This window comes from Calonectris borealis, chromosome 31, assembly GCF_964195595.1.
Source record: "Calonectris borealis chromosome 31, bCalBor7.hap1.2, whole genome shotgun sequence".
NCBI lineage: Eukaryota > Metazoa > Chordata > Aves > Procellariiformes > Procellariidae > Calonectris > Calonectris borealis.
Genome location: NC_134342.1, coordinates 1553447 through 1572792, shown reverse-complemented (window position 1 = coordinate 1572792; position 19346 = coordinate 1553447). Strand labels below are relative to the sequence as shown.

General features: G+C 50.9%; 1 protein-coding gene and 1 long non-coding RNA gene across 2 annotated transcripts; one reads left to right on the top strand and one right to left on the bottom strand.

Annotated features, from left to right (window-relative positions):
- Positions 1-104: 104 nt before the first annotated feature.
- Positions 105-9372, top strand: LOC142073924 (uncharacterized). The gene is made up of 3 exons (XR_012670495.1): positions 105-4981; positions 5299-8260; positions 9340-9372. It is a non-coding gene; the product is annotated as an uncharacterized LOC142073924 (long non-coding RNA).
- Positions 5524-18258, bottom strand: AKAP8L (A-kinase anchoring protein 8 like). The gene is made up of 13 exons (XM_075134219.1): positions 18207-18258; positions 16705-16737; positions 15401-15641; positions 12810-13278; positions 12259-12382; positions 12037-12092; positions 11343-11379; positions 9876-9984; positions 9367-9508; positions 8796-8901; positions 8118-8248; positions 7159-7254; positions 5524-6678 (listed from the first exon to the last, which is right to left on the bottom strand). Exons 1-13 carry the CDS (start codon positions 18217-18219, stop codon positions 6160-6162), a joined length of 2076 nt encoding a protein of 691 aa, XP_074990320.1. The 5' UTR covers positions 18220-18258; the 3' UTR covers positions 5524-6159.
- Between the last annotated feature and the right edge of the window lie 1088 nt (positions 18259-19346).

Here is a 19346-nt window from a genome sequence, read left to right as displayed (position 1 = left end):
CCCCGATCCTATTGGCGGAGGCGCTTCGTCCGGACGCCGACGCCGGGGCTCCCTCCTGTCAATCACAGCCATTCCCCCTCCTGATTGGGCGGCGGCGCGGGGCTCAGGGTGCACTATGGGGGCGGTGGGGGTCGCCATGGAGCCCGCGGGCCCGGTGCCACACTGCGGGCCTTGACCCCTCGCCCGGCCCTTGACCCCTCACCTTTGCCCCGGGCTCCTGAGCTGACCCTTGACCCCTCCCCAGGATCCTCGGAGGCCGCGGCCATGACACCCTTCCTCTGGGGCCCTTCCCCAGCCCCTCACAGCAAAATGGCGTCCTCCGTCCCACAGCGCGGTGCTCCAAGGGGCGTCACCCGCCAAAACCCTTCACCTCAGGCAGCTGCAGGATCCCTAAAGCTGAACTCGCATTGCGTCACAGCAGGGCCTGAGGAGCAGCGTTGACGAAGGCGTCGGCGTTGACGAAGGCTTCAGCCCAACAAGACGGCGGCTTTTTTCCTCAGCTTTTGCCCAAAAAACAGATTAAAGAAGCTTAAAAGCGACCGGCGGCAGCGGGAAAATGGGCGAGGAGAGGCAGGCTGTACCCCAAAAGCATCCATGGTCTTCCTCAAGCCCTGCCTTTCACAAGCCGCATCCCTTTCCAGACCCAATTTATTCCTTTATTACCCGAACCGAAGTGCAAACGGCTGAAGGACACGCTTTTATTTCAAATTACGAAAGAAATCGCTATAAATTAAGTAAAGGACGAGTGACTGTGGCATCTCGGCTCTGCCTGGTGTAAATTGAACCTAATTATTCCAAGGAAGAGAGCAATCCTTGAACTCCAGCAAAGTTCGCTCAACGGAGCTTGAAAGAAAAGAGAAAAGATGTGGAACAAGGAGAAAATCTTCTATTCCAGTGGGAGAACCAGGAAAACTCCTGGAACAGCGACGGCTCGTTGTGAAGGAGGGATGCGGTGGTAGAGTAAAACCGTCAGGTCAACGTCTCTCCTTCGGAGGGTAAAAACAGGGTGAGGGCGTAATGCCGCTCCCCCAAAATATCCCCCTTTTGTGGCCCAGCTATTTTGTGGCTCAGCCGTGCGTGTTGCTCCTCCAGGGATTTTTTTCCTTTTTTTTTTTTTATTTTATTTTAATCCACTTAAACCCAAGAAATTCCACAGTTTTGAGTTGCGCGAGGAACAACCTCCTTTTGTTTGCGCTGCTGCTGCTGCGTGATTTCATTTGATGTTTCCAGTTCGCGGGTGCAACTCCTAGAAAACGCGATGGAGGAGACAGAGCAGGAGCGGAAGCGTTGCGAGATAGTTTGGGGGGGGGAATAAAAGCTCCAAGAGCACAGAGGGGGTTATTCCACCCCTCTCAGATGCCAGAATGTAGGATGTGGAAGATGGTGGCACCTAAAGGAAATCTTTACCCGCTAAATCTGGAAATTATCACAGCAACCAGGTATTAGAGCTAAGATAAAATGATTTCCCGATTCTAGAAGGAAATGGAGAGGATTTAAGACCTGTGTTAATAACGAGCGGCCATTTCAGCACGTTGGTTGGAGACTCTCAAAATCCTACAGTTATTTCCATACCTTAGGGACGTACTTACAGATTACATATGGATTTCTAGCCTGGAAACATTCAGACTATGAAACAATGCTCTGGGTAATATATTCTTGAAAGAAGTCCTCAATTTAATACCATCTAAAGTCTTGTTCATGTGTTTCTCATCTAGAACAATTAAAATAAATGAACATGAAGCTGTTGGCAACTTCACAGTCAGAGTAAGGAGTTAAATGGGTGCCGCCGCTCTGCGTTATCAGTACGTTTCTATATGTAACACCACAGAAACAAGTTCTACCAGCCGCCTTTACTTGCTGATGACGGACAGATACCCCAGCAAGCTCGAGCACCTCAAAACTCCTCGCTGCAAGATGCTCCCCACGGCCTCGGAGACCTCGGAAGGAAGCAGAGCTACAAGGCTGGGCACATCCGCAGGAAATCCTGCCAGGAGATGGGGCTGCCTGCTCCAAAACACCCCAACACTCCCCTCAAAACCTCCTGCAATCTCCTCCCCAGATCATTCTTGTTTAGGTGCTACGAAAATACCACTTTAGAGGAGGAGAGAAGCAGGCTGCGCTGGGCACAGGGGTGATCAGGCAGGAGTTAGAGCGGTGTACGTGGTTATAATTATTATAATTATTAACTAACATGATAAAATACCCAAGAGCATTAGCAGAAACTGAGATCTTGGCTGAACAATCAGAAAATACAAATTAAATTGGCTACCAGCCCTGAGCCACGGCCACTGCCGAGGGTATCGCAGTAGCTGTAGCGGACATAAGGGTGTTCTGGGGAAAAAAACCCACCCTTATTTACGCTGAGCTGCATAAATTTGAATTGCGGTGTTTAACTGCGTGTTCTTCAACCAATCAACGCGGGATACGGCAGCAGATGTATGGAGCGTGGAGGGAAGCAAGCCGAAGCAACAATTCAGCTTGCTTTTCCTTGGGGAGAAGCGGCAGCATCCGAAAATCATCGTGATGGGCTTAAATCAAGCGACGGCCAGATGTATAGCACCTATATCCTAAAGCCTGTCCCTCATCGCAGCCAGGGCGCAGGAGGAGCTGCAGTGAACTCTACACGACCGCGTACTCATCAGCAATTTTCTCAAGACATAGTTCGTCCAGGGAAAGCATTTAGAGGGAAGTTGGCGCAGAAGGATTTTAGCACCGGCTGACTTTTCCGAGCCCTTCCTGGCCGATTCCCTCGCCTCTCCTCTTCTCACGTGCTCCGAGTCTGCAGCATCTCTGGGGACGAGGTGCTTGGATGTTCCTGCGGATCACGGGCAGACCGAGGTCCGTCCTGCTCGGCTTCGAGCAGTCCGAGGGGGTTTTAGTGAGCACAACTAGTTAATGGTTGTCAGATGTTTGGAGTTTACTGCCTGCATCCTAGAGGAGCACAGAGCCATGAAAACCTTAATGTTACATATACAAACACTAAGCATTTCCTACGCAGCGTATCTATATCTGCACTTAATTCAAGGATTTTGACTCGGAACACAAACCCGCAGCAGTATTTAGTGTATAAGGACGCAGTTACGTTGCAGCCATCAAGCCCCAAATGCTCCTAAGAAGCTGGATGAGCCCCGACCTCATCCATGTGGCAGCAGGGACGGCGATCTGGGCTCAGCACCTCCTCGCACGCACCAGCTGCCTCTCGAGAAGGACTCGCCCCATGGCCAGACCTTTGTTTGAAAGGGAATGCAAAGTTCCAAGTCCAGAGGGAAGGGCTGTTGTACAATTAATCCATCACCAGAGGTAGAAAGCTCGGCAGAATGACGCGGGGGAGTGTCCGAAACGCATAATGTGCCTGTTAATCAACCTGAAAAGCAGTTGTTGAAGGGATAAAATTCACCTCGGCAAGGGGAAGCTGGGTTCTGCTAAGAGGAGACGAGACGTTCCTTCCAACCTGAACTTCAGGAACACCGAGGTTCAGGCTGTGCCCCAATTACACAAGGAGGACATTAATTACAAATTGTTCTTTCATGCCGACAGCTGATTTTCCCTCCCCTTGTTAATAATCGGGGTGGAAAAAACAACAGGTAGAAGATAACCGGTGCAGCAAGCAGCCCAAACTCCGCTCGCTGTTCCCTGCTAGAAGTTCTACAGATGTTTTGGCTGATGCCAACGTTTCTGGAGCAAGCGCAAGGGGACAGGAGAAGCTGCTGTCCCTGCTGACCAGGAGGTAAAGAGCCTCCTCCCAAAAAACCAGCTGGAAAGCAGTGTATTTAACACACAACCTGCACCCCTCGATGGTCCCTCTTCTTAAAATTAATTTCTCAAGCCAGTATGTTAGAGAAATGGGGATGGCGCAAAAGGGAAAATAAGGGAAAAAAGCAGAAAGGGGAAAGTATAAGGAAGGTACAACTCATTATGTTACAAATAAAGGTGGGGTTTGTCTGTTTTTAAAAAGAATGGCTGGCTCACGGAGATTTCGGCACTTTCAGGATCTAATATTTTTCTTATGTAAACCTTAAATCAAAGGTATTTCCCTATAATGCTCCTGACAATACACCCCAATTAAAACAAACGCAGTAAAACGCAAGCAGAGCGCAGGTCTTAACACTTCAACAAAGCCAAGCCTCGTTGTTTTCATCAGGATGGAACCAGCTAATTAAATCTAGATCAGAGGGTTTCTAGAGAAAAGCAGGAGGAAACCTGGAAATCACCACAAAGCTCCGCTGAGCACGGAGGAAAAAACCAGCAGCTGTAAAAGGAGGCAACAGAATCGAGACTCTTTTCTTGGCACAGGCGAAATTTGAACAGATGATGGTGGCTAGCTGAACGCCCGTCTGCCTTCAAAGCAAAAACGTGTGAAGATTACGCTTCTGAAGCAGCTTTCTAACCCTGCACCCCGTCTCGTCTTTTACAGCCTTCAAAATCACCCCCCCCCCGTCACCCTAAAGTGCCACCAGCCGCCTCCAAGGCACCCGGTCCATTCCCGCAGCTGACGGCGCTCAGCGGTAATTACACCGCTCTGAGCTCAAACAGGCAAAGCGAGATCTGGGGATCAGGCTTAATAGGCTAAAACACCCCAAAACTGGTCGATGTCCGATTAAACCCACGGAAAAGGTGGGAGCAAGCAGCGGCCGACTCCCTCGACACCCAACAGCTCGCAGGGTCGACCTTGGGATCAAGCCATACCCGCACAAGAGGGAACAAACCAAATTCGTTACAGCCCCCATGAAGTATTTAGTGACTCAGGCTATTAATGATATTTGGGAAAGAATCTTCCAGGACTAGTTTGAGATGTCCGTCTGCAGGAGAGGGGTTCACCGCTCGGGAAGGCGAGTGGGCGATGCCGGGCTAAACAGTTCAGGACCTGAGCTCAGCGTTTTCATGGGTAATAAATCTCCCTGGCGTGGTGCAGGAGCTCGTCTCATCCGTCTCTCAATCCCATCTGCTCGCAGAGGACTTCACGGGCGCAGCTGAAGATGCGGTAAGTCGCTGTCACCGGGGACCCGCGCTGGAGGAAAGGGTTTGAGGTCGGGAGCAGTCTCGGCGCTTTGTCTTCACATTAATGCTTAAATCTCTCTTTCTGCCCATCGCTGGGGGAAACTTCTCTTGTACAAACAATTTACACCAAGTTGGAGGTTTGTAAGACTGGATTTGGTGTCACGCCGGTGATTCAAGGCTAAGCACGTCCTTATCCATCAAACCCATCTGGCAGGAAAGCTCCCAGCCACCTCTCTCCAGAGCAGGAATAACCTCTGCGGTGCAATACAAACTAATTTCCTTATTTCTCCCTCATTTCAGGAAGGAGAATCTGTACTCTGGGTGATGATTAACCAATGACAGCTTCAACTAAGTGTTTACTGCTACCCCAGGCGAGTAAGTCAGCTCCATCTGCAGCGCTGAAGAGAGGGAAGCTGAGCTGAACCCAAATAACGAAGCAGAGCACGGAGACGCAGGAGTTGTAGACCGGTTCTAAGGCTCCAACCTCTCACAAGCTTTACGGGGGCACCAGAAATTAAGGCAGAGTCACAGGTAATCTCAGGATAGTCCTTTTATCTCCACCCACCAAAACATTCACCTTTAAAATGAAAGCATTTTACAAACGATACAATGCTGACACCACTTAGTTTCGCTCCGCGTTAAAAGGAAGAATAAAACATCAGGGAGAATATTACAGTCACACGGAAGTTATGCAGAACCTTAACGGCGTACACTGCAGAAATTAAAATCCCGGAATAGAATTTCTGATGTTTCCAGACAGACAGGCTAAGGGGACAAACCACATCTTTGTTAAATATAGAAAAGTTTCAATTCAAGGGGAAGAGAAGAGGTTTCGTTTGCCAGATCGTGAAGTAGCACTGGTTTGCACACATGCTCAAAAGGAAATTCTCCTAGTACAAAGCCATCTAAAAAACAGAGACCGCACAAAACCTAGCTACTAAAATGAAGATTTGGTAAAAAAAAAAAAAAAATTCCTCTATTTTCCAAAAAAAAAAAAAAAAAAAAATCACTTTACAGGTAAAGGCTCCCACTGCCTAAGTGAGTTTAGTAGAACGAGAACTCAAAAGATGTGCTATGAAATTCACAGATACAGTTATGTTTTTTAAAAAAACAAACCAAAGTACGTCAGGTCTTTTACACATCAGCTTCCCCCTCCAGAGTTTACTCCGCATCCTCATCCTCTTGTGCTGCAGCAGCTTCCTCACTTTCTTCCTCCTCATCTTCTACCTCCACGCCTTCTACTGGCTGTTGCTCTTCCTCCTCGGGGAGAGATTCCTCTGCAGGCGGGGAAGTCTGCTCCTCCGCGTTTTCTGCATCCGGCTCCACTTCTGTTTGTGCTTGTGGTTGTGCCTCGATTTCTGTCTCTGTCCCCGTTTCTTCTCGCTCCCCCTCATTTTCAGCTCCTTCTGGGTTCTCTTCAGGATCCTTGTTTTCCTCGTCTAAATTTTCCTCCTCTGGATTTTCTTCTTCGTCTGGATTCTCTTCTTCCAGATTTTCCTCCTCTGGATTTTCTTCTTCCGGATTTTCCTCCTCTGGATTTTCTTCCTCCGGATTTTCCTCCTCATCCTTGTTTTCATCTGCCCCTTCTGCTGTTCCTTCCTCTACATTTCCACTGACTCCCCCTTCTCCTTCCTCGTGCTCCTCTTTTTCTTCTGGGTCATCCGTGAAAGGATTCTCACCCTGAAAAGAGAAGACAAACATTCGTCTGCTGCGAGTTTATCTCTAGCTCCTTCAAGGAATTCACACCGGCTACAGGCCAGCAAACCCTGCCACGAAGTTCAGTGTTAGGGTCGGACCAAAAGCGGTCAAGTGAGCAGCTCCTGAAAGCAGGTGCCACCTCGAGAATTCAAACCAACGCTAATATTAGCGGCGGCAGCGCAACGGTCAGGTCTCCGGCCCAGGTTTAAGCTGGAGGCCTCGCTCATCCTGTTCGCTCAGGGTTCGGTGTAACATGTGGGGCAGGAGATGACAGATGAAGTCACCTTCACTGTAGAGACTCGATGACCAGCAACCAGGAATCCGATATATTATCAAAAAACTCCCCAAATCGCCTCAAGGTTCAGCTAATAAGCACCCTCAATAGTCAACGGCAGCTACCGCAAAATTCCTAGAGCACGGAAGTGTTGCTACCCCATACCAAGCCGCTCCGCAAACACCTACCTTCAGGTACCGCTCCAGTTTCTTACTGATTAGTTTGTTGTTGAGAATACTCCTCGCAACTACTAGCGACGATTTCTTGGACTGCTCCATCATAGCCTGTATGGGAGGACAAAAAAACGCACTTGGATTTTGTCCTGAATTAACTTACAAGGCCAGTAATTAGTCCCAGCTCAGCAGAGGACGACAGCCTACGGTATCTGGGTAGGTGACAACACAGCAATGTTTAAGAAATCTGCGATTTTCTGCACCTTCCCTGAACTCTGTGCTTCGGAAAGGTATCAGGCAGCCAAGGAAAAGCCGCGTGGGTGGTTTCTCCCACTTCCACCAGCGGGATCGTTTCATCTTTCCGTCTCTGGGGACCGAAGTTGAAAGCCGGCGCGTTTTGACTCTGCTGGGGTGTGGGGAGGGAAGGACGGCTGAACAGCCGAGCGCTGCAGGTGGTAACGCTGCCTGCTCAACCTCGCTACAGTAACGCGTCGAGGTTTAGTCGCGTGCCGATATATGTATTTTATACCTAGAAAGAGCTGTCGTCTGACAGCCATCACCTCGGATCACTGCTCGTGGGCATAGTAAAGCTTGTAACAACATCATCCTGTATGTACGTGGAAGTGGGGAAGTCACAAAGCTGTTTATTTTGCAAGAAACGGGGCAAGAGACACGAGATCTTGTTTCCAGCTTGGCTTGAGGCTTTGCTGAAGGTGCTTTAAGCCCGCAAACACCTTGCTCGACAGCTTTTGCAAAGGGGAAGTTTCCGGGGACACAAGAACAGTCAAAATTCACTGCAGACTGTGGAGAGAAATTTCTGGGGACACAAGAACATCAAGATTAACTGCAGACCGTGGAGAGAAGCACTGAAGAGGATGAAGAGAAGTTCTCCCTGATTTCAGGAACCACTAAAACCATCCAAATTCCTATTGCAGCTGCAAGAACCCCCCCGAGGTGCCAGGCTGCCCACTCACCCGGCGGTTGTGGTTGTGGTCGAGCGACTTCAAGTGTTTCTGGATGATGCCGTACTGCATCGGGATGAAGAGGTCACAGGCAGCACAGTGAGCCGCCTCCACCTTTTTAATAAAATGCTCCATGCCAACATCTGAAAAGGACGGTAAGAACAGTATTAACCGAAAAATAACGTGGGGATCTGTGCTGTGTTGGGGATTTTACTCCAGCCTGCATTACAAACTCATCTTTAACGGCCACAAACTCATCTTTAACGGCCACAAACTCATCTTTAACGCTTCCACCAGCATCAAAACAGTCTTCCCGGGGAGCAGGAGAGGAGCCAAGCGGAGCGTGCGCTATATAGCAAGGCTAACAGAATACCAGTGGCCCAGATACAAGCCCGGCCGCACGCGCAACGATGAGCAACGCGAGCTGCAGCTGCATCAGCACTGCGGGTTTGCAAAAAAAAAAATAAATCTCTTCAGCCAGCTAATCGTTTAGCTAGCGTCCACAAAGCCGGGTGATAACCTGAAGTGGCTGACGGTGCAGACAGTAGGTTTTACTCTTCAGCAACACCAGCACGTTCCCCCACTCCCCTTTTTACTATTTTTTTTTACTATTTTACCATTTATAGAGTTGACAAGGCAGCCGATACACACGGAAGGAACTCTTGCAGGCACACGGGTTGTAAATCTTACCTTGTGTAAGATCTTGGTCCCTATAAATCTGCTGAATAACCGCGTTAATGTCTTCAATCGCTTTACGCCGCTCTTCGGTTTTCCTAGTTTTATTAGCAACATATTCCTGTACGGCAGAATTAATTATTAATTTGGTATTAATCTTTTTTTGCTCCCCACTTTGAGGTGCATCTCTCTAGCGTGCTCATCCTAAACGTCCTACAAATCCCACCACGCATCGTCCTGCGGGTAGCACTGCCTTTCAGCTCTTAAGGCACCCACCCCAGCCACCAAAATCTGTGGTGGGCAAGTATTTTATTTCCTACCAGTGCAACCAGTAGGACTAGAGGTTAAGCGACCTGTTCAAAAGAAGAGGGCAGTCACGGCAGGGCTGGAGTAGCACCTCTGACGCTGTAGCCCAACTTTACTCCACCTTCTCTAGCAGTTTCCAACACAGTTACTTAAAGGTGCAGTTTAGGAGCTTTACAGCATCTCCAAAATAATAATAATAATAAATAATAATAGTAATGATGATGATAAAACAACCCAAAACTCGTAAACCCAGGGGACAGAAACATAGCCAGAGGCTCACCTGGAGGAAGTCAGCTGTTTGTTGAGGCAGCTTGGTTCCAACAAACTTGAAGTGTTCCTTATGGAATTTACTCTCAAGGTGACTGTTCATCTCGTCATCGTAGAAGGTCCGATATTTGCATAATGAACAAACAAACTGGATCCTGTTGAGAGAGTCGGAAGCAAAGGGAAGTGATATTCAAACCAATCCATTCCAGCTCCACTGGGTATCACTTTCTTACTGGATCTACTCCCTTGCTCTATTTAAGGAGTGGCAGATAAACTTAGGGAAGCCTCCAACCCTTTAAGCATTTACGAGATGTTTCCCAGAGGTTTTCCCATTTCTATTTAATCTTTTAAGCATAGACGGCAAGAAGACTGGCAGGAGAGCAAAGCGGCTTCTACAAGGAACAGACAAAACACTGGGACGACTGGGAACAAAAGGATGGACCCCGGCTGCGAGCGCAACAGTCCCGGAGAAGGAAGCAACATCACTAAAAAAACAAAATAAAATAAAATAAGAGATGTTACCTTTCTACCATGCGATCCCGATGCCTCTTCTTTTGCCTCTCTTGAGTTTTCTTGCCCGCCTGCAATTTGCGTTTGATTTGACTGATCTCTTCTTGAATTGTTAAAGCACCTAAGTGTTTAAAGCAGGTTGTATTTCAGGGCACTACTTGAGGACACCACCTGATTAAAGAGAATTTCCCTAGACAAGTTTAGTCGTCAGCCCGACCAACCCGCACAACCTAGAGACACCGCAGAGTCAAGAAGCTGCTCCCACCGGCAGATAAACCTCTGGTTTATACGACAGTGTCGCCCACCTCAAATTAGCTTTTTTCCAAAAAACGTTGCACTGGGACAGGCTTGGTGGGTGGGGGGCAGAGGGGAGAACCACAGCAGACAGACTCTAACGCGGTTTCCCAGCTCTTTATTTTAATTATTGTTTACTACTACTGCTTTTACAAGGTTTAAGTATTAATTAGTTACAGGTTTGATTATTTTAAGTACCACCCGCTCTGATTTGTGCGGCCTCAAAGCTAACCCCAGCAATGCGATAAAGCTTGGGTAAGGAGAAATCAATTTGCACCACTTATTTTTCGGGGCAGAAAAGCTGCTTCTCTGTCCGCCCACCCCGGCATATGTGCGGGCGCGTTCCGGGATCAAATTTACGCTGCCCACCGGTGGGACGGGCAGCAAGGACCCCCCACCCACCTCGCTAACAGGTTTCCTTCCAGTCCTCCTGCTTCTCTAAGCTCCCTTCGGGTATCCCTGGTGCTTCTCCGACCTGTCCTGTCTCTCCAAGCCGGGAAGCTCTATCCCAAACAACTTACCCAAAGTCAAGTCTACGGCACAGCGGGAAATTAAATCTGGTTCCCTAAGCCCCAGGCTAGCAAGCTTCACCAACCTACCTTGACCAAGGGATCCAGCTCCTCCCTAGCAGGGCTTTTACAGCATTTCCTTATCCCTGAGCAGACACAAAGGATGGGATTCATCTGACTAAATGCGGACATTACAGCTGAGCTAGTCCCCTGTCCCCCCGTCAGCGGAGATCTGACAGGTCTCATCCTGAAGAACCAGTGAATCGTGGCCCTGGGAAGGGCCCCCCCGTTTCTCTCCGCCGGCTACGGCGATGCAATCCCACCGGAGCCTCACACGCAAGAGCCTCGACTGCTCTCGCTCGTAGGACCCCGCCTCCGATATCTGTCACAGCACCAGACCAGCGTCCCCAGGGGACTCGGGGACACGCAGAGAAGCCAATTCGCCCTTCATCGAGAAGGTGCAGAGGTTTAGCTCAGGTCACCAAGACGCAACGAACCAGAAGGGACAGCGAAGCCACAAGGCAAACGGAGCGAACGGACTCTAAGAACCGAAGGAGCCTGACTAAACTCATCAGACTTAATTGGAAATATCTCTTCTGGAGCCCTCGACGGGAGGGGCGTTATGCTCCGCGCGGGGCTGTGGAGCGCAAACGCGCCGTCGCGCACACCAACTCACCTTTCTCCGAATCTTTTCCTTCTTCGTCTTCCCCCTCCTAAAAATGCAACGTCGGGAAGTTAAAACCACGTAGAGAAAGCGAACGTCTGGAGGCTGGTTTGCCGTCTCCACCAGCATCCTTCCTCTCAAACCCTCCCCAGGCACTCAAAGCACCGCACGGAGGAGCGACATCTCCACCGGATCTGGCCGCTCCACGCTCCCTCAGCGCAGGGAAATCCGGCGCGGCGCCCGTTTGCTCGGCAGGGGATGCTTCTACAGCACCTGCAGGTCTTGTATCCGAGAGATCTCCCTCCACCGAGCTGAAGGGCGCCGGCGGAGGGGTGCCTTCAGTCCCCGTCTAGAGGCAACGTAATCCCACACTTTGGGATGCTCCATGTCGCAGGCAATTGATTTCGGGGTCTTCCTTACTTAAAGCTTTCTGTGCACGGGCATTTCGTTGCGTTTCGACACCGTGAAGTGTCTCGCAGTGACATTGCAGCTGGTGGGTATAGCTGGGAAGCCCCCGTAACGTCCACACCTCCCTCGACAGAGCATTTTACTTCCATCCTCTCCCTGCTACTTGTCCGAGCCTCTGCCCCCTGACTCGGTTTGGGAATAACGCAGGAATCCAGGGATCTGCCCTCACCAGCTCCTGCACCTCCAACCAGAACTACAGCTTTTAATCATGATAAAGTAGTTTTCAAGAGTTACTTACGCCTCTGGAGCCCTCCTTCTCCTCTTTTTCTCCCGATTCTCCTTCCGTTCCCTCCTCTGAAAGAAACAGCACAGTCAGCATAAAGAGACATAACCCAGACCGACACCAACAGATTTGCCGCCGCGTTAAACCCGAGGCAAAGCAGGACGGCTCTGCCGGAAATAAAGAGAGCAGCGGCTTTATATTGCTCCCGAGCACACCGCGAAGCCGCTCCGCTCTTACCGTTGTCGGAGTCGGAGTTATCAGAGCCGTCCGTCTTCGCCGCCTTGCTGTCGGGTTCATCGGAGCTGTTCGTTTGCTTCCGCTTCTTCATGGTGGGATCTTTTTTGATTTTCTTTTTCTGGGGCTGCGAGGGAAGAGAAAGGTTAATCCCTCCGCAGCCAGCAGTGTCTTATTTTACTCCTTTTTAGCGAGTTAAGCTTCCCGCATTAAGTTTCTGACAGGCAGAGTTGATCAGGCAGGACTTAATTCACCCCACCTCTATCCCGTAATACAGGAAATGAAGCTGCGAAGGACTGCAATAGTCTCCTACCTTCAAAAAACAAAGTGTTTAGGATTAAAACATCCCACGTATCAATACTGCTGTGCAATTCAGCGCAGCCTCCTCTGTCTGCTTAGGAGAAAACATGCTACAAAGCCAATAACGCACAGAATTATATATTATTGCTTGCCAGAGTGTATTTTGGAGCCCCTCGCGGCAGGATGCGTGGGTCTGTTGGGAAATAAGTCTCTATTCGAGAGAGCAGGTGGGAGGATATCGCACGAGTACTTACTTTAAAATCCGAGTCCCACATTTTCCAGTTTCTCCTCATTCGTTGTTTCATCATTCCTCCTCCGTAACGCATATTTCCCGAGAAACCTCGCATTCCCTGGAACATGCTGAGTTCTGGGATAATGTTGTGGGAGAAGAGGGAAGGAAGCCTGGAGGAGCCGTGGGGACCGAGACCCCGCGATCCCATCGATTGCGGAGGCTCGTTCCACTGTCCGCCCATGCGCCCGGGATAGGAAGACGCCATGGGTCTGTTATTGCGTCCGTCTCTACCCCAATTCTGACCCCGTTGACCAAAATTATCCCGGGCTCTGTTCTGGTATTGATCCCGGCGGTTCCCGTAGAAGTTGTCGTAGTGACCTTCGTAGGCGTTATCGTTGTCGTGTTCGGACTCGTTGTAATCGTAGCCGGATCGGTACATGTCGCGGTCGTTCATCGAAGACCTCGAGTCGTAGGATTCGTACGAGTCGTACCTGCAAGAGACGCGTCGGCGAGACACCACTGAGAAACGGCGGCAGGGGTTAAACAAACGAAACCCTTCAAAACAGATTTTTAGGTTTATTTTTTTCAATTGTCAGACGTTTCACTCAACATGGGACATATTTCACTGCGTGGTGGGACAGGACACGGACCAGCAAGAGCTGGTGACGGAGCTTCAAGGTTTCAGTTCCAGTGGTGGAGGAACCAGAGACCTTTCGAAACGGGAAAAGCCCGAAGCCAGGGAACCCCTCGAACCATCCATTTCTTTCAGAATTACCAAAATGTTTTAAAAGAATAAAAAAAAAAACACATTGAGCAAAGGTTCCTTCACTAGCTGAGGCTGAGCGTTATCGGTTTGTCCCCGCGCCCAAACGTCTGCTTCGAAACGAGCTTTAGGAGCGGCCGAAGCAAACAGGAGCTGCTCGTCCTCACAGCAAGTTCCACCTTATCCAGAAATACTTCCAGGAACAGCGAGATTTTACTCCTCAGCTACTCAAGGAGCACCTTGGCACAACCAAAGACCTATTCCAGACCCATCCTTCCTCACTCCCTGTACGCAATCCACCCATTAACGAACTCTTTTCCCAACTGGAAAGCCAACATATGCCCCAACTATTTTAAATCAATTTTTTCCTCCTGGAAATGAGGCCACGGAGGATTTTTAACTTTGTATTCTGCAATACTAAAACTGTGGCACGTGCTTCCTACTGGAATTTTAAGGCTTTGCGTGCTTGCCGGCAGTGCTTTGACTGACGAGGCAGGCGAGGAGGAAACCCGGTGCTCAAGAAAAGATCATGACGCTGAACTAACGAGCCTCGTCAAAGCGTGACCCCCTCGCCGCTGCGCTTTACAGCGAGGCCTCGAGAACATGGAGGTAGGAATCAGCGGCAGGGAGAAAGATGTTATCGTGGCTCCAAGGTCAGAAGAAAGTCACCCCGCTGATACAAGGAGAAGCGTTGGAGCTAGAAAATCAGGTCGGGCACCGACGGAGGAGCTGCCAGCGTCCGGTTACGCGTAAGCCGGAGCAGCTGGAGGGGGAGCAGCTCCTTTTCTGCTCCGTTATAGCACGGAGCCGACGTTCTCCAAGTGATTTATCTTCTCTTACCGCGTTTCTCGTTATTTCCGGCACAGCGCAGGAAATCTTTAGCTTTTTAATAAAGCCTATCCCATTCCCGACTGGTGCGGCGGCACCGAATCGGTGGAAACGCGCTGCAGGCAGGAGCGTGTCCGCGAGCAGCCGACTGCCGGTGCACGAGATCAAAGCGGAGAAGCCCAAAATGATGTTTGAAGGGACAAGAATCCGGGGAACGGTTCGGCAAACCCTTTCCAGCACGGTTAAACCGAGCAAGCGACTGAAACAAATCGATTTGATATAGGAGTACGGACGTATTATTTTGTAGGAGAGTTACTGTTTTGGAAGTGTAGGAGCAGAGCAGAAAACAGTCACATCCCATTTATTAATATTTACTCCTGAATTTTACTTTGTCCAATGTACTTTTGCTTATTTAAGGCATTGAGAACCTGGAGTAAGTAGTCACCCCAAGTCCTGGCCCAAAACTCACAGTGCACGTTAGTAAATAAGAAATCTTTGGGGCAAGAATCCTGTTTCTTAGTACTTAAACATTAACACAGATCAGCAAGGAGTTGACTACGTCATAGAGCTGAGCATCTGCTGCGACACTGGCTACAAAAACCTCAATAGAGGTCAATCTATTAATCAAAATTAGTAATTTAAACTCAGGTTAAGTATGAAATAGCACCTTGTTTTCCTTAACACTGCTCTACGAGTACATAAGCTCGTGAGAATGAGCAATAAAAAGGATTCCTTAGAATAATTATTTTACTGAAGAACCCTAAATTTTAGCCACTGGAAATGCTGCACTTAAGGTCCCCAATTCAGATTTTTTTGCAAGACACAGATGAAAACGTAGTGTAAAATCCTATTTTACAGTTACAGCAGGTGAGAGGAGAGGCTGAGCCAGCTCTGGACGCTCACTTGAGTCACAACGCTGGAAAAGGCAAGAACGAGACCAGCGAGGAAGAAACCAAGCAGCAACGACTCTTAACGAGCAGCAGATCGTTACCGCGTCTCCTCACCTCGTGCCCTGCACTCACCTGTCTCCGCCAGCTCCGTAGTGTCCTCCTTGCATCGTGTCCGTGTCCATGTGCGACACCATGTCCAAGCGCTGGTTCATTTTCGTGATGACGGCGTCGGCGTTGCCGCCGCCCGAACCGTCGGGGTTCATGTCAACGTCCGAATTGGCCATTTCCCAGGAGTTCGACGTGGCCATGCCGTATCCGTAATTACCCGAGTTATCCTGGCCGTATCCATAGCCATAACTGTATCCCTCGTAACCTGGAACAAGAAAAATAAAAGAGCCGGGTTTATTTCCAGTTATCCGGCTTCGCTAATATTTTAATTCGAATTAAGATGCCCCAAGCAATCGCCACAGGGAGTGAAAATTAAAAAATGCTCAAATTTCTATTTAAGTCACCTGTGAACTGAGCTCACAAAGGTTTAAGGGAACAATTTCCTCCTGTAAGTCCCATAAAACACAGCCGCAGCCTATAGCTTCCTGCATCTAACCTGCTCCAGAGCGGAATAAACACGGCCAAGGCAGAGCCTCCATAAAAACCTGTGTTGGGTTAACACAGAGATACCAAAGAACCATTTTAAGCTGGTTGTGAGTTTGATGCGAAGTTGTCGGTAGCCAGACGAACGCAGCTAGGACAGACCTTCGGCGGGACCTATATAAGCTGCTTTATAACCCCTTAAATCCAAAGGGATGACGCTACAGCGCGTCCCTGTCCTCTCCAAAGACAGCACAGCCGAACGCTGAAAGCAAACACACTTTCAGCCTAGCGTTCCCCACACATTTTAAATCAGAAAGCGACAGAGGCTTCTCCTCTCGCTAAAGAAGCCAAAACTGTTATAAACAGAAAAAAAACCACCGTAGGAATAACACACAAAGCCAATTAAAAGCCTGCTGGGGCTTAAAATTTAGGTTTTTTTCCTCCCTGACCTTTTATTTGGCTGCTGGCACACGCAGAGAGGGAGTTTGTATTTCTGCTGTCTCCCCAAGCCTCGATTTACATCATCACCTGCCCTGACCTCACGCGGGTTTTCCAAGTAGCAGAAGGGTTTTTGGGGGGCGAAAACAACCTCAAAAACCCAATATTCTGCCTAGAACAGTTTTCCTGTGCAACCAGTTACAGTAACAAAGTTTTCTCTTGGCTTCAACGTGAATTTTTAAAATAAAAGAAGAAAAATCGTCAAACAGTAAGAGGCTACACGGGGTCCGTGCTGCGGCGGGGACGGCGGTCGTTCGTCACCGACCTCGGCACATCTCCCTCAGGCTCAGGAAACAGATCTGAAGTGGAAGGTAATAAACCATTACTCCAGTTTTTAGTGTACTTGCCTCTGTTCGTCCCAGAGTTCCAGTCTCCGTAACCTAGAAAAGAGCAAAAAGCAATTAGAGACGAGTTTATCGTTATCGGGGCTGAAGAGATTCTCGTTACCCAGTGTCAAAACGGAGCGACGCCCCGAATAATCCATGAGTCTTGCACCAAATATCGAAGAAATCGGACCTTAACGTCGCCCCAGCAATGACACGTCCCCGCGAGAGCGACATCCTTTGCTCATCTTATGCAAAAAAACAGGTTTTAATTTCAAGCTGAGCTTCCAGTAATGATTTCCATGTCTGAGTATTTTGGGAGCAGAGGTGAAGCGTTTGGAAAAGCGAGAGGGATCTCGCACAGAATAAACTCCGCTCCGATTAACACCTAAAAAGAGGGGACCGGGACACGTTGGGGAAGTTTTAATCCCATCGTCTGCCAACCTGCAGCCTCCTGGGACTGACATTCAGACGCCCTTTGGGGTGAAACGTATCTCGACGGCATCACTGCACTTTGCCCTTGCAGGAAACCAGTTGGAAGATGGAGACACCGGGATGGAAAGACGCAGTCCGGAGGAGCCCTGGCCGGGACACCGACATCCCGCGCTCCCCAGTCCAGAAACCGTTACCCCAACGTTAATTTTCAAAGTAATTACAGCTTCGTTAGCCGGGGTATGTGTGCGCACCGCTTCCCTTCATACCAGTCCACACGCACACTATGGGAAAGCGATGTTACCTTGCAGGTTCTTGTTGCGATTTCCCCCTTAATTAGAAACTCCTCTTCACAGAAGAAAGGTGATTTATTAATCCCCCCCCCGAAATGACAGCCTGAGCCACTTCCAGCCAAAACAGCTGACACCGAATATAGCGGCAAATCGCTTCCTACACCCACCGAACTCCACAGGTGAGCCGAGATGCTGCTCCAGGAGCCAGCAAAGGAAGAAAAACGTCAAGATTAAAAGAAGGAAAGGCAAAATTGCCACTAAATTAGGCGAGAAGGAGAATTACAGCCGTAACCCGAACGAGGATGAGGAATTCCTGTCAGCTGCCACCGCCAGACAGAAATCAGATGGAACCTAATTAAGCTTGATCACGGTTATGCTTAAAATAAATCAATTTTCTGTCAGAAATAGAGGCTGGCTTGCTTCCTTCTCCCCCGCCACCCGCATCGGGGCTGGAAGCTCCCCCTGCCCCCGGCCTCGGGGTGCCCGGGAAACACCGGGCCGGGGTCTCGGGGGTAGGAGCCGGAGGGGCCGAGGCCACAGCGGGTCTCCGAGGCGCTGTGCCGGAAGCAGAGTCACCTCCCGGCCCCGAGGCTCCGCTGACACGGGGACGGGACGAGGCCGGGCGGCGGCAGCGCCCATCACCCCCCAGGGGCCCGCCCGGCCGCAGCGCCCACAGGCTCCGGCCTCCCCCCGCCTCGCAGCCGACCCCCCGAGGCCCGGCGGGGGCCGCGGCAGCCCCGGCCGCGTCCCGGCTCCCCCGCGGGGCCGCCCCCGCCGCCATCTTGCGCCGCCGCCCCTCACCTGAGTAGCTCATGATGGCGGCGCCGCCGCCCGCCGCCGCCTCCTCCTGCGCGAGACGGTAACGGCGGCGCGCGGGCCCCGCCTCCCCGCCCCATTGGCCGCGCCGCTCCGCCTCCCCCGCGCTCATTGGTCGGCGGCCCCCCGCGCCCCGTCGCCATTGGTCTAGCCTCCCCCTCCGCGTGATCGGCGGCTCCCATTGGCGGCCGGCGGACGTCGCTCACCGCCTCCCTCGCGTTCCATTGGGCGGCCCCCGCGGCGGTTGGAGGGAGCGGGTATCAATCGAGGCGCGGCGGGCTCCCCGCTCAATGGAACTCGCAAGGCCGAGCGCTGATTGGTCGGCGCGACTGTCACTTCGCGAGGAGGATTGACCACCACCGCTCTGTTCTCTGATTGGTCATCAAGGGGGCGGGCCGACCCTGCCTGCGCCTATAGCGCGACAAACCCGCCTCGGTCCTCCAGCCCCGCCCCTTTCACAGCGGGTCCGCGCCTCGCCCCGCCCCTCCGCGCCGCCTGCTGCTATTGGCTGCGGCGGCTCCGCCCCAACAGGGCCCCGCGCGACCCACCCGCGTGGGGGCCGCGTGCCGGGAGCGCGCGTGGGGGGGGGGGGGGAGGGGGTGTCCGTGTGTGAGACCCCGCGGGGGGCGGGGCGACTCACGGGGACCCCCCCCCTCGTGTCTCCCGTGGGTGTGGCCCTCATGGGGCGGTGGCCTGGGCGTGGCCTCACCCCGACCCCTTTAAACCTCCCCGGGGGGAGCCCTAAAACGGCCCTAATTCCCCCCAAAACCGTGTCCCCGCCCCCCCCCACCACCCGGGACCACCCCCCCCCCCCCCCCCCGCCATTCCGGGTACCCAGAGACTCCGCTCTCCCCCCGGCTTCATTTCCAGAAGAATTTAATCCATCGTCCCAGAGTCCCGGGTACAAGAATCACCAGAATATGCCCCGCCCCGCCCCTCCCCCACCCCACCCCCCCCAAATAATTGGAAATAAAAAAAAAAAAAAAAAAAAAAAAGGAAGGAAAAAAAAAAAAAATATTTATCCGTTAAAATTCCTTCCGAAATCCGGAAGTTTCGGGATTTCCAAATAAAAATGAATATTCCTTAATTTCTACACAAATCTAGAGTTTAAAAAAGTCGGAAGGT